Source organism: Condylura cristata, unplaced genomic scaffold (assembly GCF_000260355.1).
Source record: "Condylura cristata isolate star-nosed mole 26May11 unplaced genomic scaffold, ConCri1.0 scaffold00018, whole genome shotgun sequence".
Classification (NCBI taxonomy): Eukaryota; Metazoa; Chordata; class Mammalia; order Eulipotyphla; family Talpidae; genus Condylura; species Condylura cristata.
The window spans coordinates 15,508,404-15,533,801 of NW_004567119.1; the positions used below are offsets into that span (position 1 = coordinate 15,508,404).

Sequence of the window (25,398 nt, forward strand, 5' to 3'; positions counted from 1 at the left end):
ACTGCTGAGGAAAACAGCAGGCAGGTCAGGAGAGGGCTGCCGGGCCATGTGGGTCAGCTCTCTGGCCAGGGATTGAACTCGTGCTATAGAGGCTTCCGAGAGCTTCATAAAGTGGTGCTTTAACCCATTGCACCACCAGGGAGAGCCCCTCAACCAACTTATTTGTAAGAAGGGATAGAGCACCATTCTTAACTAATCTGCATTGCAACTAAATGAAGACTTACAGACATAATGGAATTTTAATTGCTTTTTATTTAGCAACTCTCAGAAATTCACTAGACATTTATATTTCAAATACTATAGGCTTTTAGTTTTAGGAATCCTATTGTGAGATCATTTTTAGAGATCACTGGTGAAATAAAATCTTGATAAAAACAAAGTAAAAAAATTATATCCCCTATATTTTCTTATTTGTTTTAAATGAGATTTCATGCTTGTATTTCATTCAGTATTTTAATCAAGAGACCTATCATAATATCTTTGCTCCTTTCCTTCATGCTCAACTAATTTATTATTTTCATGAAAAGTGATGTTGACATTGTGGGTCATATTTGGTTTTTTGAATTTGGAGTCAATGACGATAAACTTGATTAATATCTGGAAAAGAATTGGCCAGATAACTATAAGATTTGATGACTGTATTTTCATGTTTTACAAGATTATGAAGTTTAATTCACCTTAGATGACTATCATCAATAAAAGTATTTTTGCCTGTCATAGTAACCTTGCTTATAAGACTGAAATGTTTGTGTAATTTTTCATATTAAAATGATATAATAATTTTAGATAATATTAAAATGCCACAGATGGCAGGATTTCAGTGTTGGTTTTCAGAGGCATGGCTGAATTTAAAATAATTGGTAAATTCAGTTTTTGATATTTTGAATTTAAAATAATTGGTAAATTCAGTTTTTGTTTACATTTGATAGAATTGTATAACTTTTAGAACTCCACCAGAATTTTGAACTTTAATCTGGTAAAAGTGTACTTTTAAAAAATACAACTTAGTATTTTAAAAGATACATCAAAATGTAATTAGTCCTTCTTTTGCATGAAAAATTACCAGTCTAATTCCTGCTTAGAACTTGGAATTGAATTTAAAATATGCATGTAGTTATGATGTATACCTTATATACACTTTTTAAAATTAGATGTGTTGCAAAAGTTTAAAACATTAAAATTTCTTTGGCAACATGAGTACTCATAGTCCATGTAGAATGTTTTCTGGCCATTTTTTTCAAAGCAAGTATATGAGTTTTGAAAAGAGTATAAGTATTTTAAAATGCAGCGAGAAAGGAAGATTGGAGATGATTTTCATTAGCATTTTCTTACATTTTGATGAATTGAGGTTAAGTCTGTATTTAAAATTGCCAGAAAATATGAGGTAGCATTAGTTTTCAGTCCAGAGAATGACCAGAAATCCTCTAGTTTCAGCCAGAAACCATATCTAATATCTGCCTTTATGATCTTTACCCACTCTAAGTTGGGTCTTGGGACTTTGGATGGCTCCAGGTTCAGAATTGGGATGGAGGGGAGTGGAATTAGTTTTTTAAAATGTTACTGTTAAAAAAAATGTTACTGTTATTACAGGCCTTCTCTGTATTTATGTATAATTTGCCCTAGGACTGTGTTTGGATACAGAAATATGACTAGGGTAATACAAATGAAGAGGAGAAGTAATGGGTGTTAGAGCTCTGCAGAAGGTGCTTGTTAACTTTCACCATTTGGGGTGATGTGGGTCACGGGTACATACCTGTTACGTCACCTTCTATCCCTCCTTCTGTTTTGATGAAACAGCCAGCCAAACTGCATAGCCCTCTCCCGTGTTTGGAAAGAACAAATACAGAGGTATTGAAGAGAGAACAAGTTTTCTTCAATCTTCTTCTATCTAAAAATATGGAAGCTGTTTGTACTGATTATTTCAAAAATTGCAGACTTCCTAGGCTGGCTGCATAATTAAAATATACACTTTTGAATTCAGATTGACTTTCTACTTCTGTTACTTAGAAGATATGGCTGTCCTTTATAGAAATTTAAGTTAGTAGGATTTGAATCATAGTATATATTTTATGAAGCTTTATCAGTGTAGTTTTTGAAATAATGAAAACCCACTAGTCCTATAAAAAGGTAACCTCCACATACTTTATTAATAGTTTTTTACTATACTTCAGAATACATTTAGTAATTATATACTGAATTTTTCAGTAGTTTAGACTCTGATAAAGGAATATAAAACAATAAAAAGCTGCATAAAGTCAATATAATTAAATCAACTAGAATATAATAATACAATTTTATGGGAATAATTTTTATTATAGTCAGTAATAATACAATACCTATAATTATGATCTGGCACCAATTCAATAAGATTGATTAGTATGTGAAACTTAAGAAAATGAGCCACATTTTTAAAAATATAATTATTTTTACATCATTTTGTACATTTTTTTTTATCTCAATTGTAATCCCCATGGGTTTCCCATCACCTAGTCACCTGTGTGCCATCACCATAGTCCCGTGCACTTCCCTCCCCCGTTTTTGATCCCATTCCCCACTCCACCCCCACAAAATGTCTTTGGTATATGGCTGTTCATTATTCTTATTTTCTCGCATGGTCCATTATACTCCTGCTATGAGTGAAACCATCCGGTATTTTTCTTTCTCTTTCTGGCTTATCTCACTAAGCATGATCTTTTCCACTTCTATCCATGTTGCTGCAAAAGACATGTGTTTCTTTTTTTTGGTTGCTGAGTAATATTCCATTGTATATATGTACTGTACCACATCTTTTTAATCCAGTCATCTACTTTTGGACATTTGGGCTGCTTCCATGTTTTTCCAATTGTAAATTAAGCAGCAGTAAATATGGGTGTGCAGGTATCTCTCTCTCTCTCTTTTTTTTTGGAATCAGTGTTTTTGTGTCTTTTGGGTAGATACCTAGGAGTGAGCCACATTTTTATATGGTTATTCTTTATGATAATATAAGTCCTGTTTCACACGATTGGTTATAACCATTCCTAGGGTGGTAAAGATCATAAAGGCATTATTATTTATCTTAATAAATCTCTGTAGGTTTTTTTTCTTCAGAGTTAGAATACATTGATTTCATCTTCAGTTGATTTCTTGATAGGCTTGGTTAGAAATTTAGATAATGAAATGAAGAACAGTACTTATGTCAGTTTGACTTGAGTTTTTATTCTTGAATTAGAAATAGGCAGTATTTTATCTCATGATATGGCTTTGCCACTTATATTACTGAGGTCTTAGTTTTATTCAGTATTTAGTCCTTAGCAGTAAGAGAATGTTTGAGTATTGTATCAATGACTTACATGTGTACTAAATTTCCTATAATATTAAATTCTTGCAACAGTCAGCTCATATGATATTCTGTCTGACTATAATTTATTCATATGATATTTAAAAATCTGTTTATATGCATATATAGAAATAACTATGGGAGATGTTTCTTAGTTGTTTCAATGTTTTCATTCTTTAGATTCATCAAATGCTTGCCTAATTGAACTTAAAGCTTTTGTCTTCAACATTGTCATTAGTGCCTCTCTGTGAATTATAATAGGGCAGAGTTCCAGAAAATTTGTGTATTCTGTGGTACCTTAGAGTGGAAAGTTTAAGGTTTACTATTTTGATCTACGTGTTTTTATTCAAGTCTTATAAGTCTGTGTCAGACTCTGGGACTTAATTGACAGGACAGAGAGAATCTTTACTTGACCATACAACCTCACAGGGAATATAGATTGCTAAACGGGCAACTGCAATAGAGGGAGTTCCAGAGATTCTGGAGGTGCACATGCAGGGCTTCTTCAGGAATCAGGTGTGGCTTTTTGAATGACCTCAGTGTCTTAGTGCCAAGAACAATATTCTTAATCCAGGAAAATCCAGCAGAACTGTGAAAAGTGAGCTGGGGAATAAAAAAAAATGAAAAATGGGTATGGAGGACTGGTAGGAGACTGATCTGTGTACGTACTCCTTTATTTCTCTGTTTAATATTTGTTGTTAGTGTACCTGATATTTTGTATTTCCACCAGAGAAATACACTCATTATCAACAGGTTTACCGGTCCCTTTTCCCCTAGATCATGTTGCATTTAAAAATCCTGCAAAAGCCCCTTGTGAAAAGACCTTTGAACAATAGGTGGCTGCAACAATACTGTGCCATATGTGCAGCAATTTCTGGCAACATGAAGCTTGTTAAAACTGATGCAGTGGTCTCAGTCACCTTGCTTTAGGGGGGTTATTTCTCTTTCTCAAAGTTATAATCAGGTATTTATGTGGATTTAATTTACACAGATTAGGAAATTATACTATGGAGTATGTATAGAAATTGAAATGCAAATCAGGAAATAGTTTAAAGCAGAAAATGATTTCCCTTGTGCTATTAACAGCATGTATTGCAAATCCATGCGAGGCAGTTGAGAATAGCACGCAGTGTGCTGTTTACCCAAGTTTCAGCTTCTGTTAGAGGATGTCTATTTTTATATATTACATCATCTCTGCTGCTGAACTCCCGTGTCCACTGGGATTTACTGTTCTTTCATTCCATTTTGAAAGAAAGCTTGTATTGATGTCATAATTGGCCCCATCTTTTGGTTGCACTTGGAAATTGAAAGTAATAAGGGTGTTGTGTGGCAAGTCATGCAATATTTCAAGCCATTTATTTGTCAGAAAGATCATTGCCACTTTGTCCTGCCTCTAATTGTGAACACTGGTGGTTCTTTGTGCCTGTACATGTTTTAAATATACTTGGCTAAAATTTTGCTTTTACTCTCAGCAGCAAAGATCTTTTCATCTTTGACTGTTTTTTTTTTTCTTTTTTGTCATGACAAAATTTGAAAAAACGTCTCTTTGGCGGCATCTACTTTAATATCCAGATATTTATTAACAGTGCTGAATTGATCATTTTGTAATTACCAGTTTTGTAAGTTGTCAAATATTGCAAATGTTGGATGGTTAGAAGTGCTTTTGATTTTGATCCCAGTGTTAAGCACATGAATGTGAAATGCCCTTCTGTTAGAAGGTATTGGCTTTTGCATGAAACTCTGGCAATTTGTACAATATATGTTTAAATGTTAATGTTAGTTTAAAACACTTATCAAAGGAAATACTTTACATTTAAAATAACTTTTAAATGCCCACTGTGCTATCCATATTTATATTTATATTCTGCCTTTTGTTCCGAAAGATAACCATTATTCATAATTCAGTAATAATATTTTTCTTTCTTTGTTTTAAATGGCCAGGAGTATACATATGCTTAAAAATAGCAGTGTTAGTAACTAACATTAGTAACTTGTTATTAATTTTAGTGATTTACAAATTCATTTACCATACCAGTGCCTATTCAAATATTTAATATAGTGGATTATGTTGGTAACAATTGTATAACATTAAATTTATCATATTAATTATTTTTAAATGTACAGTTTAGTGTTGTTAAGAATATCAGTAGTAAACTTATCACTGACTTGACCATATCCACAGATGTGTCCAGTACCCTTAGTGATCCTTCTAGGTGGGGCATAGGTAGTAGGTGGAGATGATGCCAAGGTTGGCGTTGCTAGCCTAAGGGAGAAATGAGGTAGCAACAGAGTGAGCCAAGTCTGAGATGTGAGTTGCTGTTTAGATAAATGGTGGAGTGATTCAGAAGGAAATATTTAGGTTGAAACAAAAAATTCCGGTTATCATTTTACTCAGATAGCTGTAAGGATAGCAGTGATAATTGGTCACTTGTGCTTTTGATGAATTAACCAGAAGGCACTTGGGACTGTTAGAAAATAAAGTTCAAGTTTCAAAATAAATTGTAGTATTTCCCTTTTAGTAATTGCTATTAGCTTTCTACCCATTTCAAGTGTTAAACCTGAATTTTAAAGTGCTATTTGAATTGTCAGGAACTTTGAAGTACTCAGCAATTTTTTTGAAAGAGCATTTAGCTATTTATTAGTTTGTAAAATAAGCATCTCTCCAACCAATGGGAATATAGAGGACACTTGGACAATGCTGATGTTCTGGTGATACATTGATGTCCTTGACAGTGGCCACTAGTGATGCGCGCTAGACAATTTTCAGTCTTTATTTCTTGTTGCTGTGAACTTTTGTTGAATTGATAGCACTAGCTTTAGTTATACTGGAAGAGTATAAGCAGTTAACCACTGTAAAGTGAATTGAGTTGTTAGAAGGCTCTATTGAATTTTTCAAAAAGCATAAGGTTTTGTTTTAAAGACATAGGTATACCTGGTACTGGATTTTTTAAAAAGAGCTGATAGGCTGGTAATTGTCTTGCTTACCTCTTAGATAAGGCAATTGTCAACCTTTTTCATCTTAAGGCTCCTTAAGTTTTATGTTCTTAAAATTTTGGGTGTTTTCTGATAGGCTTTTGGTTTTGTGAGCATTCTACATCACTATTTCACAAATTAGAAATTAAAACAGAAATTTAAAAATAGCAATAGCACCATAACAGTTCCTTTTTAAAGACACAAAAAGTCTTAAAACAAATATTTATGAGTGGTGTTACTTTTGCAGTGTTCAATAGTCTTGTAGAATACAATTGGTTTTTCATACCCATTTTCTCATTTAATCTGTTGTGATGTGCTTTTATGGTTGAAACTTAAGTTTATGAGGAAAACCTGGCCCCACAAAAAAACAGGTAGCTGGAAAAGGGAAGAGCATTTTAATAGCTACTTTCACAAATCCTTAATGATATGCTACATCCAATTTGATAAGTGATTGTTTCTTAAAGATTTATTTGCATTGAGGACTATAAAACCATGTTAGTAAACTTCTCTTAGTATCTTTTACGAAAGTAACTGGTCTGAGTTACATTTTGAACAAGTGTTTTTACTCATGCTTGATTTTGTATCAGTTCTTTAATCTGAGATAAGCATAAACAGTTTCCCAAAATTTGGTATGTTACAAACTATCCAAAGAAACCCACATTTTGTTAATTTAAAGCAGCTGTATTTACTAGGAAACTGTCAGGTGATTGGTGTTGGACATACTTCTAATATTTACTTGAAAGCTCAAATTTTCAATCAGGTATTTTTCTAGAGGTAACAAAACTAGGTTTTCTCAATTTTCAGACAATATCAGTTAGATACCCAAGTCTTAATAACCACTGTCCATCCATTATTTGTTCTCCCAGAAAAAAAAGTAGCTTTCCATAAAGAAACCAAGCACAGGGTCCCCCTCCCCACCCCCGAAACCAGGTCCTGTGTGACTATAGGTCGCACCCCTGTGAAACTGGCCCTCACCTTATTTCCAGTATGACTTTCCTGCTTACTGCTTTTTCCTTCTTGCTGTCCAATTCCTTTATAGATATTAAGAGAACATGGAAAGACCCTAAGTTAATTGTGTATGGAATTAGAAAAATTAAAAACTTCATGTTACATAACTTTATTTTTTAAATGTATTAATTGTATTGGATGGATGCCTCATAATCACTGAATAGGTTTAACAACATTCTGTGGGTAGTTAATGCTAGGGTACTCAAATTTATTACAGCTTGTTTTAGTATGAAATTGTAAAATAAACAAATCACCTAGAGCTGAATTTAAAGCTTTCTTTTCAAAACTTCTTACTTTTTGTCTAGAATTCTCTTTGTTCTTTGAATACTTTGAGAATTAATTTTCCTTTTTTTGTTAAACTGTGTGTATGTAATAAAGATGCTGCTTCTATCTTTTCTATTTACTCATTCTGTATATGTTAGGAAGTTAGTGGTTAGTTGCCTTTATCATCAGAAAGTATAACTTTGTTGTGCTCTGGAGTTCATTCAATGTGATTAAATAATCAGCTACTAAAGCAAAACATTTGAGAAGGGTATCTGAGCTGCCTTTGGAGAGGGATTGAAATGTCCTGCTCCCAAAATTTGAAATTGTGGGTTTCTGTTGGTGATTGCTAAATGTCCCCGTGAACATTATATGGGGCTGGTGGTCATTATAAATTTATGGGCATTACTTAGAGAAATTTCACCCTTACGTAACTATCTGATTTTTCTCTCATACTGTATTTTTGCCTTTATATAAATATTATGATTTCTAGTAGTTCAGTTTTAATCTTACTAGTTTTGATTTTTGTTCATCATCTTACAAATCCACTGAACTGAATGACATAGTTAAATTTTGCTTTAACAGATACTAATTTTTGCTTTACAGTCTTAGGAAAACATTTATTCTCTATGCAAACCATCAGGAAAAAAGGTGGTGCCATACATTTGCTCTTAGTCAATCTTTTGATAAACATTTCACATCATAAATGATACGTTTTGCTTCTATCACACTATTGACTGATCACGTGATTTCTGATGATCACCTAAGATCTCTTGTTTCCTGTCACACTTGGTTTTGAGGTCATATGTAGATGAAGGAATGAGAAACTCACTCTGTTAGTGTTCATTATAGATTTTTGTGTTAATACTGTGAAATGCTACTTTATGGCACAATCAGGAGACATAATCTGCCATGAAAATGTTAAGCTTGGCCAATTTTCAGTCACACTTGTAATTGTCATTATATTCTAGTATTATCCTTTAAAAATAACAACATGGTAATTGCAAATCTCAAAGTGCAACTAAATGTGAAAAACTGCTCTGCTTATAAAGCTTTGAAGGAGAGTGAGAAATTAGATATGTGGTTTTAGCTTTGTTGATTTCATTATTTATGAGAAGGAAGATTGAATGCTGTCATCTTGAGATTACATTGTCAGATTTATAGACTGAATTCTTCAACAGAACACTAAAAAATTCTGTGGCATTTAAATATTTTCTATATTGAGACAATCTTCTATATTTAATTATTTTCCAGGCAAATTTACTTGGAAGCATTTCCTGTCTGGAATATATTTAATTACAGCATAAAAGCAGGCACAGTACTATTCCTGGGTGTGGAGTCCATTGATTACTGCTTCTGTTACTGACTCTTTTTTGGGCATGTGGCTTATTGAGCCTTTATGAAAACTTAAAACTGTTTGATATTTGAAGATACTAGATTTTAAAAAAATTTTTTAATAGTTTATTTTTACATATTTTTGTGCATTTTTCCATCCCAGTTGCAATCCCCTTGGGTTTTCCATCACCAAATCACCCATGTGTCATCACCATAGTCTAGTGTATTTCCCTCCCTCCACTGTTTTTGATCCCATTCCCCACTCCACCCCCACAAAATGTCTCTGGTATATGGCTGTTCATCATCATTATTTTCTTGCCTGTTCCATTATATTCCTGCTATGAGAGGAACCATCCGGTATTTTTCCTTTTCTTTCTGGCCTATTTCACTAAGCATAATCTTTTCCACTTCCATCCATGTTGCTTCAAAAGACATGTGTTTCTTTTTTTGCTGAGTAATCCATTGTGTATATGTACCCCCTCTTTTTAATCCAGTCATCCATTTTTGGGCATTTGGGCTGTTTCCATGTCTTTCCAATTGTGAATAAAGCAGCAATAAACATGGGGGTGCAGGTATGTTTTTGTGAAGAAGACACGAGATTTTTTTTTTTTAAAGATTTATTTATTTATGCATACAGAACTGGGGTACAGTCCAGAGGCTCGGGGTGGTAAGAGGCTTCACCAGAGACAGATTGGGGAGCAGAACAGTCAGATCGACGAAGTACACTGCTGAGGGGAGCAGCGGGCGGGTCAGGAGAGGTCTGGCTCGCCATGTGGTCTCCTCCGGGGCAGGCGGGAATCGAACTCATGCGGAAGTGGCTTCAGATTCTCAGTGCAGTGCTTAAACCCGCTGCGCCACCAGGGAGGGCCAGACACGAGATTTTTTAAAGTACAACAGAATTGTTTAAATTCCCGGTGTCTGTAGAGTCTTTGAAAACAGATACTGTCTTGCATGCTATTTTAGCTATACCTTTTGTGTAGCATAGCATACATAGGTGCTCAGCAATATCTTGTTGTAGGCTAATATCTTTGGATCAGACTCCCTGTATAAAGATTAATGAGTTTCCAAACTTTGAGCACAGCTGACTTTCTCGAATATGTTTTAAAGGATATAACTGATCCTTATTGCATGCTTATGATATCCACCTGCCTGCCAGGTGTTTTGTGAATATTTTGTGTATTAAACCTCCCTGCAGTTCCAAATGCTCCCTTATCCTGATGATGGGGTTGTCATTATTGGGACAGAAACACACTATATTGCCTCTGAAGTGACATGTTCAAAGTTCATGGTCAGTCAGACGGAGTCAAATGTTGATACAGCAACACCAAGTAGATGAATTTATTTTTAAAAATGAACTTGACTTTGTTAATCTTACTGGTTGATTGTTATTTAAACTTTAAATTTCACCTAAAAGATCTAGATTAAACACTTCAACCAAATAATAGTATTTGTGTACATTTAAAAGAAATACCCTAGAGCATGGACTGTCCAGTGTGAAGAACAGTTACTGAGTTATATTTGCAGCAGTGATAAGCGTTGGCTATCAGTCTTTTTGTTGTTGTTGTAATTAAGTATTTTCCCTTTTGAAACATGGGTGTGTCATCAGTAAAAGCAGAGCATTTTTTTTCTTTTTTCACCTTTCTAATCTCATCGCAGTACAGAAATATATCTTCATTGGCAAATAATAGTGCCAGTTCATAACAAAAAATTACTATGTAATTAGTGTATTTTAAAAACTAGGCCCACTAATACGATAAATAACAAAAAGCAAAGCTTGCTGAAATATCTTTGTAGGTATGACGTTTTAATGAACCAAAGCATCTAGAGTTCTAAAAATAGTCATCATTTTTAGAGGAAAAAGAAATTCCCCTCAATAAAAATAATTGTTAATTAGAAAACAAAGTAAAAAAGTTGGTATACACATTGTATGTGATTTTCACAACTTGTAGTAGTAAAAAACTGAAAATTCAAATATCAAATAACCGAAGACAAATAAATTATAGCTCACCAGAATATGGACTTGATGCACCCATTGGTAAAGCACACATTACAGAGCAAACCTCAAACAAAACCCCCATAGCCACCACAGATTTGCTTCTCTCTACCAGAAGATATTGGAAGTGTTCTGTGTGATTTAAGACTATTAAGAGCATATGAAATAGTTCAAGGGCTATATGACTAATTGTTTAGTTATGTACACTTTTAAATTCAGATTATTGCGAACATTAAGATAACCTTTCATTTTATTTCTTTTTTAAGTTTGTCACCTTAATTTGCAAGTTTAAGATGTGAAAAGGAGAATCTCCAAACTGTTGTCTCATACCTTTTAAAAAGTGAGGGCATTTTATGATTTCCCCTCTCCCTACCACAGTCAGAAAATAAAAACCTCAGAATAAGGGTAGTTGCCTGCAGGAAATCCTATTTTGATGGAGGTCATTTGCATTCATGTGGTCTCTTCTTTCTATCATTCTATATTACATTTCCTTCTTACCCCCACTTTGCTACCAGTGAATGTTTAGAAACAGCTAGGTTATGTAAAACAACCTTAAGAATTTGAAGGAATTTTAGGAAGCTCCCAGCCAAAGCACTTAATACATTTTATTTATTTTTTTCTCTATAATCACTGGCAAACCAGCACTACTTTAAGATTTTAATTACTCTTCGCTCTGATGTTTATAATATTGTCTTTACATAATGTGTATGAAATTGTGCCCTGCTGCCCTAGCATGAAGTTAAGGGCTTAGTAAATCTTAGCAGTTACTACTAATTATAGGGCTAATTATTAAGATATGTTTCCTTATGTATAGCTGCAATCTGCCTCTTTTTAATTTCAGCTCCTTGTTATAGCTGTCTTCTAAAGCAACCCAACTGAATTTTCATGTTCATTTTCATTCCTTTGGATATTTAAGAAGATCCTATTCTATTGACCTCTTCTCTGTGTTAAACATTCCTAACTTCATGTAACTTTCTCCCTAAACATTAAGGTTTTCTGTTTGAATACTGTCGCTATTCATCTCCTCTTCTAAGTTACGGTGGTTGGATCTGTTGGTTAAAGCTTACATAAGGTCTGACAGTACCTTTTACAGCAGAACTTCTGTCTTCCTCTGTATATCATGTATCTGATAATGCAATCCAAGATCATATTAAGGTTTTAAGACTTCCTGCTTTGACTCATGGAGCTTTGGGCTTGCTCACTTTTACAGATAGCCCTTGAATTGTTCCTCAAGCCTGCTCTCTCCTCTGTGCTGTTTGTACAAGTGACATTTTGATGATGCACATGTAGGTCTTTATCGTTAACTCGTGTTAAATTTAAATTTGTTGCTTTTAGTCTTTTCATCTATCAAGGTGTTTAAGATGCCTGACTTTGTCAGGAAGCAAAGCAGACATCTTTTTCTTTTATAGTTTAACAACTATCCTGTTTGCTCATTTTAAATCCTTATCGTAATACTTCATAGGTTAGTTTTGAACTTTAAGTGGAACCACTTATGCATTCATTCTTTGTGCAATACTGTGTTAAGTACTAGAGATACAGCATAATTTATTGTTGACATTATTAGATAGTTAAAATGTTTTGTGGTCCCTGCCTTCCACTAACCCATATTTTAGTTTGTGATGAATTTTCCTTCTTTTGTTAACTTGGGGAAAATTAACAATTCATTATTCTAGTGGAAATGTATTAGTCACATGACAAATTAGTAATAAAGGTAATAATTGTTACTTACATTTGGAGTGTTATTTTGTGAAATGCTGTATTTGGGAATCCAGTTTGAGTTCTTGCCCCTAGAAAAAGCAATGAAATGATTTATTAGTGTTCAGTGACTCTACCTCTGAAACCTCGAGCATTTTAAGATAAAGTGTGGTCTTTTCTTAAAATAGGTTCTAGGAAATGAAGTGAGCTTTGTTAAATCTGCTGTTAATGTCTGTTCATTTTCTGAATAAGTACATTTTAAAAAAGCTCCATTCTTAATGTTGGAAGTTCTCAGATTTATAGTTGTCTTTACTCTTCATTTGTTTTCCTGAATGTCTCCATCTCATGGCATCTTTTAATCTTTTTCTTCTAATGCGTTCTTTATGAATATTGAGCATATTTATTATGGATAGTTTGCTACAGTAATTTTCCAATTTTGTATCAGCTGCAACATAAACTGTTGTTGGAAAATTTTTCATTAAAGAAGTGGGCTACAGATTTCTTTGGAACATGTCTTTGAACTATATATGAGTGCTCTATTTTGGGCTATTAGATCTTTCAGATATGAAGTGCTAATTCAAATAACAGATTCTCAGTATTTCTAAAGTCTCTAGATTCAACTCAGATATTTAACATTTAATAAATGTCAAGCATTGTGTTTGTACCACTCGTTTTCATAGTTAAAATACTTTCAGTAACGACAGTGAAGTATTGTTTTATTTGGTGAAAGTAGAAAAACTTACCATAATATCCAGTACAGTGACTTTATTTGTATGTCATTTCTTTGTGGGACAATAAAATATTAGTAATCAGCTTTAGGAATTGTTTCCAGGTTTCAAAGAATAAATTCTACCTACCTTGCCCACAGATTTTCTCCAGCCGGTATAGAGTCAGGTGGGAGAGTAATGAAATCAACAGGTAGCAGATAACTGAAGTAAAAGATAGTAGAAACCTAGAATTTTATTATGTATCCTTCCAAAATACTAATTCTATAATATTATACACTTTATTTTTCTCTGGTGAATGTTCCTTTCTCTTTTTCCCTTGAGTTTTAATGAAGTTAGTTAAATGTTTGTAAAGCATATTGAGATCTGTGGATAAACACTAGACATTATAAATAAGCTCATTAATTCTAAACATAATCATTATTGAGATGGGCAAACTATATTTCTCAATTTCATAGTAATTAAAAAAAAATGAACTCTTCAGTGGGAAAAGTATGAATATAATGATATTCCATTCAGCCTGGAAAGACTTTCCATGAAGCAGTTTCCTGAGCACTCTATATAATCCCTATCCCTTGGTTTATTGTTACTGATAAAAGAAGTTACTGAATGTTATTGATATAGAGTAGGACATTGTTATGTGGTCCTTTTTCTAGATGAACCTACTTGATATTACTTGCTAAATTTTTATGGTTAAGGAACAGGGTAAATAGAGCCCAAGATAAGGCTCCTTTAAGATGTGCCATTTCTTGTTTGTGTAAAGTTTATGACATGGGATTCTCCTAAATCTATAGTTTGTACTTTCTTGAGTAGTGCCTGGCATATTATAATCTAGCATAATTCTATTTCCATATAAAATGTAGCATGGATAGTAAAACTTGAGTATTACAGTTATAGATTTTTTTTTTAAAGATTTCTTTATTTGTGCATACAGAACTGGGGTACAAGCCAGAGACTCAGGGGTGGTGAAAGACTTCACCAGAGACAGAGTGGGGAGCAGAACAGGCAGATCAATGAAGTACACTGCTGAGGGGAGCAGCGGGCGGGTCAGGAGAAGTCTGCCATGCCATGTGGTCACCTCCAGGGCAGGCGGGAATCGAACTCATGCGGAAGTGGTTTCAACTTCTTAGTGCAGTGCTTTAACCCGCTGCGCCACCAGGGAGGGCCTACAGTTAAAGATTTTAAGTTAGGTAGGTGTAGGCGTGGAACCAGCCTGTGAAAGAGATCACACCAATCTCAGCAGAGAAGCCTCACCTGTGCCTGTGATTTTCTGACTTCATCATTCAGGTTGCATGATTAGGTTAGCTTCCTTGAGAAGTGACACGTTTTCCCAGAGAACTAGCTATGGGCAGCCTTATACAGGAGGTCAGGTGTCAGCACACAGGGGTGATTAGATTTAAACTTGGAGAACAGTTTTTGTCTGGGGGGCATGAGAGCACTAGATGAAATATGATTAATTCTTAAGTTGCCTTATTTTTACTGTTGTAAAATGTGCATAATATTTAATTTTCTCACTTTACCCTTTATAAATGTACAGTTCAGTGATATTAAGTACATTTATATTCATATTACTCTGCTCCCATTACCACCATATCGACAAACACCTTTTGGTGCCCTATTTTCTAAGTGTTCTATTAAAAATAGTCAAAGTGTATGGCACCAAAGGTAGATTGGGTATAGGTTTACAGCAAAAGGTTGTAAGGTGCCAAGTTTCGCACATACTTGCTGCTCCCACATGCATGTGGTGTCCCCCTTATCAGCATCACTTACTGGAATGTCACATTTTTTTATCAGGATGAGCCCACATTGATACATCAGAATCACCCTGTTTCTTCCTTTTATCTTAATGTTCATTCTTGTACCTTTAAAAAGTTTGGAGATCCACATATATGACCTCAATCCATCTATAATATCAGATAGAATTATTTTACTATTCAAAATTTCTCTGTGTTTCACCTGTTCCTCTCTTCCTTACGTGGTGACTCCATATGGATCTTTTTATTGTCCCCACAGTTTTGACTTTTATTTAGTGTGGAATTATATAGGATGCAGCTTTTTCAGATGGGCTTCTTTCACTTAGTAATAAGCACTTAAGGTTCCTCCATTTTTTTCATGCCTTGATAGTTCATTACTTTTTAGTGCTGAAAAACATTCTGTTGTCTTGATGTACCACAGATTGTCCATTCATCTACTGAAGGACATCATGGTTACTGCTCTGTTTTGGCAATAATAATTAAAGCTGCAGTAAACAACCCTGTGCAGATTTTCTTACGGATGCGAGTTTATCTCCTTTGGGTAAACATCAAGGAATGTAGCTGCTAGGTAGTAAAATAAGAGCTTGTTTGGTTTTATCAGAAACCACCACAGTCTTCTAAAGTTCTTCTAGCATTGCACATTGTCACTAGCATGCACGAGGCTTTTGGTGCTCACCAGCTCTTGGTGCTATCAGAGCTGCAGTCTTGATCTTTGTTACAGGTATGTAGTGGTCCTTCTACGCACATCTACATTGCTTTAAAATGTATTTGTAAGATGACAGATGACTTGGAACATCTTTTCCTAGACTTATTTTGGCCATCTGTATTTCTTTGGTGAGCTTTTAAAAAAAATCTCTGGCTATTAATAAAGATGTTTTTATATTGTTGTGTTTTATGAGTTCTTCATGTGCTTTGGATAGAAGTCCATTACAGTCTTTGCAAATACTCTCTGCCAGTCAGTATTTTGTCTCTAATTATCTTGATATTGTCTTTTACAGTGCAGAAGGTTTTTATTTTAATATTCTAGCATATCCGTTATTTATTTCATGGATCATGTCTTTGGTGTAATACCTAAAAATGTATAACCATACCCAAGGTTGGCTAGGTTTTCTCCTCTTATCTTGAAGGCGTTTCATAGTTTTGCATTTTACATTTAGATCTGTGATCCATTTTTGTGAAGGCTATGTATAAGGCCTGTGTCTAGATTGACACCTTTTGGCCTGTGGATAGCTAGTTGTTGCAGCACCATTTCTTGAAGAGAGTATTGCTCCATTTTATTGCATTTGCTCCTTTCTCAAAGTCAGTGTCATTAGTTTTATTTAACTGATTATTTTAATGTGGTAACATTGCATTACATTATGCCATTTACTTTTCAATCATTCATATGTGTTATCGAGAAGTATTTGGAATTTTGAAAGAAACTGGTCTGAAAGATTAAACACTGTTTTGCCAGTGTCTCTTCCCCATCACTGGAAGTTTCATTCACTCAAAGTGTGATTGCCTATGATGGGCACCATGCCAGGTGTGGAAGTAACATGGTGCCAGCCATCATTATAATTAGGAAACAGGCACGATCTGCGTAAATAATTTCAAGATTAAATGTAAAGTCCTAAGGGCCATGGAAGAGTGATATACAGCAGCACAATAACTTTGCGTGCTTTGCACCAGCTTGTTTTTAGGAGTAGAGTAGGAGTCAAGCAGGAAAGAGAGGGTGAAGGGGAGTTCTGGGCAAAGGAAATAACATAGAATTTTTTTTTTCTTTTTTCTTTTTTCTTTTTCCTTTCCTCTTAAGATCCAAAGAAGCTCGAGCAGCCCAGACCTCTGAAGGGCAGGCTATGTCTTGAAGGCATCCAGACCTTCCAGACCACAAGTAGAGTTCTAGTCTGTATGATGAGCGTACCAGAGACGTTGGTTACTTCATTTGAAAAAAGGGGTTCAAAGATGAAGCTGAAATGATTAGATTTTAGTTTTTAAAACATCTCAGGAGGTAATAAGGTAAATGAGTTGGGGGTGGTGTGAGGAATGAATCGAACTCATTCAGTAAAGAGGATTTTTCAGTTTTCAAGGCCAAAAATGATGACTGATGTAGGATGGTAGCAAGAGAGATGAAGAGAAATCTAAATTTGAGAAAAGGTAGAAGACTTTGATCGATGTATTAAAATGAGGAAGGAGTTAAAGATAACTCCTAGATGTATAAAATATGTAACCAGACTGTGAGATTCCGTTATAAGGAGTGTGAGGGTAAGAAGATTGTGGAAGCCAAACTAGGTGATTCCTGAAAGATTTGCTTGGAGCTGTAGGAGAAAGTTAGAGTGTAGCAACAGGGAAATATAGCATCTAGGGAAGGTTTCTGGTTTTGTTTGGTTTCTGAGATGGGAGAGACTTGAGCATATTTAAAAGCCTATAAGGGAGAGGTTGACTCTTAAGTGGGAGAAAAGGAGTAATAAATAATACAAAGGGGTATGCTGGCCATGGTGGACAGAGAGTAGTGTGGGTCAGTGTTAGGTAGACAAGAAACAAGGAAGCAAGAGTTGACATTCCCATGTCCATCATTAAAGGTGGTAGGTTTCCACTTCAGTTTTCTAGTATGTGGCATTTATTATAGTTCTGACTGAGTAGCTGATAAGTACGTGGAGTTAAAAATGTCCTCCTTGTCAACTGTGATGCCTTCAGATTGCCTGCCAACCTAGGTGAAATTAAGAATTTATGGTAGACTAACACACCCTTAATATTTTCAACTGCCTGACAGTATAGAAGTTTGATTTGGTATTTAAAAAAAACCTGAATAGGTGTATTTTTAATATTTGTGAAAAACACTGTGTGTCTGTATGTGTGTGAGAGAAAATCACATCTTCTAAATTTATATAAAGCTTGTTCAATGAACATTCTATGAATTTTTGATAGATATTTGCTTCTAATAGCACAGTGGTATTGGAGGGTGGGGAAGAGGTCACATCCGTTCTTTTATCTTCACCTTGGTGAAAAATCATATTTTAGTTCAAAGCTGTTCAAGTAAGTCCTTGCTCCGTTTTCCCACCCTGTCTTCACTGATATTATTTGGAGTCAGCAATCAATGGATTCCATCCCTCTGAGACTTGCTTAACCTACAGCTGCTGATATAATACAGGCAAGAGCTTGTTACTTTATCTGAATTGTCCATCGCTACCTTAATGAGTGAAATGGTTAAGTAGAGGAGGGGGCGAGCCTTAAGGAATGTGTGTACCATTTGAGCTGAATATTTCAGTGTATATAGGGAGAGGGAGGGAGAGAGAGAAATCCACTTACATCACTAGAACTGCATTGAGTGTGAGCCTTGCAGGTTAAGAGACAGACTACAGTGTCTTGCTTTCTGCAGGAAGCAGCAATGCCGTTTGTTTCCTAAGAGGAATTTTTTATTTAGAAAAGGAAGCTTTCTCTCTACCCAGGAAATGGCTTTCCTTGTGCGTTGCTATGCCAACTGCCTGCAGCCATGGTCCTCCAAAGTAAGCACAATAATGTAATTATATTGGTGTATTGCATTCAGACTCATGGTCTCGAGATTGTGTGTGTGCATGTGCTGTGTTTCTGTTAGTGACTCTTGCTAGCAGTCATGCTTGTGTTGAGTGTGAGGGACAGACATCATTAAATTAAATGTCCATCAGTGTCATGCTGCTAAGATTAATTGTGCAAACTTGGTTAGTGGAGTGGGACAGAGATCACCGGTCACCACTCTGTCAGCATCATTAGCAGCTAGGGAGGAGGTCCCGATTCACACGCTCTGCCCTGATTTTTTCTTTCTTTTTCTTTATTCTTTTTTTCTTGGCTGGAGGGTTCTGTATATGTAATTGCAAACGAAACAAGAGTATTAACAATGCTTGGCTGCATGCTAGAGACTGCTTCTTATACCACCCTGACTAATATAATTCTGTATTAAGCCTTTTTTGAGGGGAGTCTGTGTGCAGTCAGCCATTTTAGCTTTTTTTTTCCTCCTTTTCTTTTGCCTCTTGTTCTCCAATCTCAGAAATGATCTTGTTCTCTTGGAAGACTGAGAGGTGGATACGGTTTCCTCCGTCTTGTCGTAGCCTAAGATGGTTAGAGTTTCAATGTTATAAAAATGGAGACGAGCACCGTTGTTCGGATTGCTTTTCTGGTCTACAAGTGTGAGGGGCTTTTTAAGCTTGCCAGTAGTGACACTTTAAGCTGCAGCTTGGTCTCCTCCTCCCTCCTTTTTTCTTTTTTCTTTTTAATTTAATGCTGTAGAGGGTGACTTGCCATCCATGAGCGATTGGTACATGATGTGTAAATTCAGTTCAGCATATGTTTCTTCATTATGAAACCACTAGCAATCCCAGCTAACCATGGAGTTATGGGCCAGCAGGAGAAACATTCAGTAAGTACCACAAAATGCTGCTTGTGCTTCGATAGCACGTCATAGAGAATTGCTTTAAAATGGGAATTATTGCTGTTTTTCTTCAGGGAAAAGAGGCATTTTTTGAGGGTGTTGGAGTGGGCTTGGAGGTGGAGGGGAAGTTACAGTTTGCTTGTTCTGATTTTGTTGTAATTTTTAAAAATTTTGAACAAAACTAGCAATTCATTTAAAGCAAAATCATGTTTGTTGAGAAATATTTGACAGCTGATTCTTATGACAAGAAACCAAAGCTTGACAATTTAGCTTTAACTTTATACTCAAATTTTTAAAAAATGTCTTTATAGTTGAATGAGATGAAAAGGGTTACTGGGAATAGATTTCTATAGTAGTGAATTCACATATAGGTTTTAGAGAGGGAGATAATCAAATCTGACTCTTAACCTGTTTTAGGAGTGGGAGTTGATCTGACTTCTTAGCATGTATTAATAGGTGATGAGAACACAGAATTATTTTTTTATGCCACAGTATTGCTTCTTTATAATTGATCCCATGAGTCAGCTATGCATTTGTCATGATGAAATCCCACAGGCAGCTACTGCTGTTTGTGAGAAACACTTTGCTATAGCTAACACCAAGTCTGTGTCTCCTGCTTCAGGAATGTGAATTCACAAAGTGTACTTTTATATCTCCATGTTGGAGGATTCCTGCCATCACACTAATTCAGATGTTTTCTTTGTATATTTTACATTCCTAACATAAAAATGCCTCAATATCAGCATTTTATATTGTAGTCTGAGTGTTTTTGAAATATCTGTTTTTACATCCTAAATATAGTAGGTGTTATAGTAGGTGTTATATTAGGATATAGAGATTATACTTTATGTGTTCTAAGCAGGATAAAGTACTAAACTTCAAAAATGAGATAGTCACTTAGGTTGAAAATTTGCACAGGATACCAGGTATTTGGAATATTTACTGCTTACTTATATTTATGAGTATAACTTAGTTTTGTCTATCATTAGGAACAAAATTTTTAACTAGATGCGAGAGCTCTTTTACATGAAGTGACTCGTAAGGCCCCATCTCACTTCTCCACTGCAGTCTCACCTGCGGAGGCGAGGGCATCACTGTGTAGGAAGCCAGCGATGGAGCCTCTTCCCAGCCCAGCCCCCTCATAACCAGATCCTTGCAGTCCCTCACTAATTAAATCTCCTCAGATCAGTTCCCAAAAAAGACCAGCCTTATGTTTAATTTTACTAGTAGGAAAGATTGTTGTATAGAAGTTTTCCACTATAGTTTGCTTTTGTTCTCAGGGCCTTTGAAATTAAACTCCTGTAGTTATCCATGTAAAAGTGAGATGTTACTTAAACTCTATTTGAGGAACCTTAGAAGCAACATGTAAATCACATGCTCCTTATTTACCACTTTCCTATATCCTTTCACAAGAGGAAGAGGGGTTCTTTAAATTAATAATAATGTAAACTTAATGAACACAAAAAATTGTTGGCTCTTGCTAGGTAAAGAAAAAGCTTCCCTTGATTTGTGGAAACAAGAGAGGTTGGAACAGATCATACCAAATGACATAGAAACTAGAGGACATGGTGTCCTGGGGCATGTTGTTTCCTGACAACATTATTTTATGAAAATCAAGAGGTGTACTATGACAACAGTAACACCAGCCAGAACATAGGCAGATCAAGCAATTTGAGTGGTATTTCCTATATGTGGACATCTTTATCTATCCTACCTATAAATACATACAAGTCTATATATGTGTGTTAAAAAGCACATTGAAATACTAGAATTCGCTGCCCCAGAGCGCCTCACGCAGTCAGAGTTTGCAACTGATGATTTCAAGATCTGCCATGTATATGTGAATGGGCCGCCCCTTTGGTTACTGAGATGTGACTTAATAAGCAGATCTTTTAAGATTTTTATTATATGTGAGGGGTTGAGTAGGATAATTACTATGCCTCTTCACATAATAAGTGACTCAGTACACAGTTGTTGAGTTAAGATGAGTGCTCATCTTTGGAACTATGAGGTTTTATGAGAACTTCAGAACTAATTTTAAAGGAGTGAATTGACTAAATTCACAAATATTTTTACTTTTCCAACAAGTGAATGACTTTTTTTTTTAAAGATTTATTTATTTATTTGTACAGAATTGGGGTACAGGTCAGAGATGCAGAGGGTGAGAGGATTCAACAGAGAGAGAGAATGGGGAGCAGAACAGGCAGATCAACGAAGTACACTGCTGAGGGGAGCAGCGGGCGGGCCGGGAGAGGTCTGCCTCGCCATATGGTCACCTCCGGGGCAGGCGGGAATCGAACTCATGCAGAAGTGGTTTTAAGTTTCTTTGTGCTGTGCTTTAACCCGCTGCGCCACCATGGAGGGCCAAGTGAATGACTTTTTAAGTGGTTTTGCTTTGTTGATTACAGAAAGGGGCTGAGATAATAGAAGCAAGTGTTAGTGGGGAGCACTTGTAGACTGGGCACAAGTAGTAAATAACCTTCTATATCAGAAGTTTTCAGAGCTAATGAACTTCAATTCTTTATTCAATTTCTGTCACATCTCATTTGCTGGCACCTAGTAAGTGTACAACAAATACTGTTGAATTTTTCATGTAATTGAATGATTAAATTAATGAAGTCTCATGTAACCCCTTAAGTGAGTAAATTGCACATATATTCTCCTTCCCACCCTGTTGTCAGCTAACACCATTAGTTGTGTCTGTGTGTCACCAGGAGTGCACTTACCCTGCCCCAGGCTATATTTTTTATAGCATATCTAATGTCTCAGGCTTCAGAAGAACCTCGCCTATAATACTATTTAGTAGTATTAAGGTTTAAAATATATGAAACTTCATCGTCTAAGACTGTTGTACAGTCTGTTAACAGGTGTTATGTGAAAAAAAAAAAAAAACTTGGGGAAACTTGGGTTAACATGAAAGGTGCCTTTACTCTAATATCAATTTTTTTAACCCACCTTTCGCCATTTTTTGCTCACCTCAGTTTATGTAATAGGAATGATGTTTCTTAAGAAACATGATTTTGCAATATAGGATGACTTTGCAACTTGATACTATCAACTGATTGTCTAAAAATGTATGACTAGAAAATAGAGAATCTCTTGATATATGTATTTTGCTGTTCTTATGATAACCAAAACCTTTCTCATGGTTAAATAATAATTTAAAAGCGGTATACATAAGGCAATGCCTTATTTAAATGTAGTGAACAGCCCAATATTACATATTATGTGACTATTTTTAGACCAGTCCTCTTGCCATCTCTTTAGAGATAATGAAGCCAAGACTTGGCAAATTTAGATTAATTTTTTACAAGGACATGTTACTAGCAGGTGGTGAAAGCATCATGGGAAACCAGATTTCTTTAGATTTTGTAGCCCTTGCCTTTACCATACACAGAAACTCTTTAACTACACCATATTCCGTTTGGATTAGGCAAATAGACTGTACAATTATAAAACCTGTGGTTGGTATTAACAAGTGGAATATACAGCTTGAAAAAAGTGCTTTCTCCTATTAATCTCTTTTCTTAGTTTTTGTGACAATGTAAGACTTAATATTAAAAACAATATAATACTGATCAATTTTTATAAAACTTCTTGCAAAGTTTTTTTAAATTGATAGATACATCAGTAGTTATCTTATTTTCTTTGAATTATCTTGAGATGAGTTAAAATGAGCAGGAGTAGATACTCAGCTAGTTCTTTCTTCCTCCAGCCTTTATGTGTTTCCCTGATGATATATATACCTTCTCATTTTCACTGTTTGACTCTAAACATAAACTCAGTGCCTCTATTTCCTCTGTCTGGTTCCCTTTGTGACTTGTGACAGTCTGACCTTGGCCACTTGTACATCATTGGAAGCAGAGTCTTGCTGTTTCATCTCCTGTTTGTGTCTTAATGAACGCTTCATAAATCAGAATCCAATTCCAATTGGTGATCACCTTTCTGATTCCCATGCTGAGCTTGTCTTGTTTGTAGCCCTAAACACTATTCTCATCATCTGATTAGCTTCTTAACCCAGTAGCATGTGGTATAGTTTAACCATATGTCTAAATTCCTGTTGGTCACAGAAGCTCTTTATAATCCTTATGCTCTTCCTTGTGAACAAATTTTTCCCCAACCATGGTCATTCAGTTACTGACAAGTGGTCATTTTCTCTTCTCATTTCTTATCTTGCAGTGCTCTTAACTTTCACTTTCTCTTTGTTTCTTCATGTTCATCTTTGCTTTCCCTGAATAATGTACAGTGGCACTTATGTACTTAATGTGTATGTAACGCTTATTTTTATTTTTTTAATTGGTGCTTTTAGCGTGGTTTGGTCGAAGTCCTATCTTAAGTGAATTCTCTCCTTTTCTTATGCCATATATATGAATGTTTTGGAATTCCAAATTGTTTATCAGCTACTGACAGTGCAGTATAAGAAGTCTATTATAAAATGGAAGAGCAACGCATGAGAGTTCAAGACAGGATATGTAGAAGAGTGTGAAGAATTAGAAAGCACTGTAGAAAAAGCAATGAGATGACCACTTTTGGAGTGGTTATGTTAGGAAGCATAGTTCAATAAAGGCAATGGGCAAGGAAGATATTAGGATATCCAGTAAACTAGTGAAGATCCAAAAAATGAGGTAACCTTCCTCTGCCTCCTCACTAGCTCCCCCACTTCCTGTCTTGAACTAGAATATATTTAGAAGACTTGATTTTTAAAACTGCCTTTTCTTACCACGACAACTTGACCTTGCCTATAAACATGGTGTTAAGTGTCTTTTGATGTAATTTAATTGTATTTTCCTTAGCAGTGTAGAAAATACAGCACCAAGGTTAACTGTAGATGTTGTTACACCTCTTTTGAGTGAAGATTCTCTATTTTCTTTATCTAATCTTTATTTTGTCTATTATAACAGATACATTTCCTAAGATGAAATAAACTTATCTCTGGGGGAAGTTTTCCATTGTGTTAGCTAGCAGAGAGGCCTGAGAGGAAGCAATATCCTTTTGTTTTATTCAAGGACAAGGTTATCTTGTCTTGGATTTGAGCCAAGAAGCCCTGGCAACAAATAATGGATCTTTTTTTTCCCTGTTAGAAGTGAAGAAATGTATCTTAGAAACTTGACAATGCATTGCATATGTTGTTTATATGTATTAGATTGAAGAAACCTCTTTTGTCTTAAAGGGCATATTAAAGAAAAATCGTATGTTCAAAAAGAATATAATGATCCATTTAAAAATAGGAGGAAATGTGCAACATGCATTATTATAAACTCAGTTATTTTTCTCCAACTATTTAACCATAGTAAGATCACTAGCCAGTTTTTCCTTTTCATTTGAGATACCATGTTTTATATTTTGAAATACTGTTATTTAATTTGCACCAGAATAAATTTGGTCATCCCAGTATAATTTTCTTATACTTATGCCTGGCTACACTCTTTAGTAGTTAATTCAAGTAATTTGTTTTAAGAATCCTCAAATAATGTTTCAGCTTTTCTAATATTTTCCTATGCTAAAGCATAATTACATAAACATTTATTTTGGTTGTATTAACAGCCTTAATGAAATACTTGTTAATGCTTGCTTTATGTGCCTAGTAAGATAAGAATAAATTATTACTGTCATGTGTCTAGTAATCTTGCAAGTTCATAAAACTTTTTTGTAGTTAGATTAAATCACCTCTTTATCATTTGGATCATAAGCTTTATTTAAAAGATTTTCAGTAATTATTTTTATTGACGTAAACTTCCATAACAATGTATATAAGTTCCAGATGTACATCATTGAGAATCAATGTGTGTATGTATATACTTTATCAAGTTCAGGGCTAAGCGTATTAAAGAATTTGAAAAAAGATGTCAACTATCTGGATGTATACATACATACATACATACATACATACATACATACATACATACATACATACATACATACATACATACATACATACATACATACATACATACATA

General features: G+C 35.0%; 1 protein-coding gene across 7 annotated transcripts in view; it reads left to right on the top strand.

Annotated features, from left to right (window-relative positions):
* RAPGEF2 (Rap guanine nucleotide exchange factor (GEF) 2) overlaps positions 1-25,398 on the top strand; it is a 185,826-nt gene that overhangs the window by 101,417 nt on the left and 59,011 nt on the right. For 2 of the 7 annotated variants that reach the window (XM_012726833.1, XM_004685369.2), the window contains exon 1: positions 19,285-19,429. The exons of the other annotated variants lie outside the window; for them this stretch is intronic. In XM_012726833.1, coding sequence (XP_012582287.1) covers positions 19,370-19,429 — 60 coding nt within the window. In that variant the 5' untranslated portion in view covers positions 19,285-19,369. Of the gene's footprint in view, positions 1-19,284; positions 19,430-25,398 lie in introns of those variants that run through there. 7 annotated transcript variants of the gene reach the window in all.